This window comes from Morone saxatilis, unplaced genomic scaffold (genome assembly GCF_004916995.1).
Source record: "Morone saxatilis isolate NCDOM2014 unplaced genomic scaffold, NCSU_SB_2.0 Contig10, whole genome shotgun sequence".
In the NCBI taxonomy this organism is placed as follows: Eukaryota; Metazoa; Chordata; class Actinopteri; family Moronidae; genus Morone; species Morone saxatilis.
Window position 1 is genome coordinate 1,304,069 of NW_023339652.1, and position 214 is coordinate 1,304,282.

General features: G+C 55.6%; 1 protein-coding gene across 1 annotated transcript in view; it reads right to left on the reverse strand.

The window, feature by feature from the left end:
* Positions 1-214, reverse strand: part of LOC118341710 — a gene marked incomplete in the record, with an annotated part of 10,542 nt that overhangs the window by 1,945 nt on the left and 8,383 nt on the right. Inside the window, 1 exon segment of the mRNA XM_035680043.1 lies at positions 23-148. Coding sequence (XP_035535936.1) covers positions 23-148 — 126 coding nt within the window.

The following is a 214-nucleotide window of genomic DNA, read 5'->3' on the forward strand; positions in this document are numbered from 1 at the left end:
TGTGTGTCTGTGTGTGTGTTACCTCCAGCTCCATGTAGTTTCCCAGTCCCTCCACTGAGTCCAGGTGAACTCTGGTCTGACCAATCAGAAACAGCCGTCGCTCCTTCCGCACCTCACCTTTAACCCCGAGAGCGTCTGAGAGCACGGCCTGCACGCACACGCACACGCACACGCACACACACACACACACACACACATTAACCTGAGTGAACTC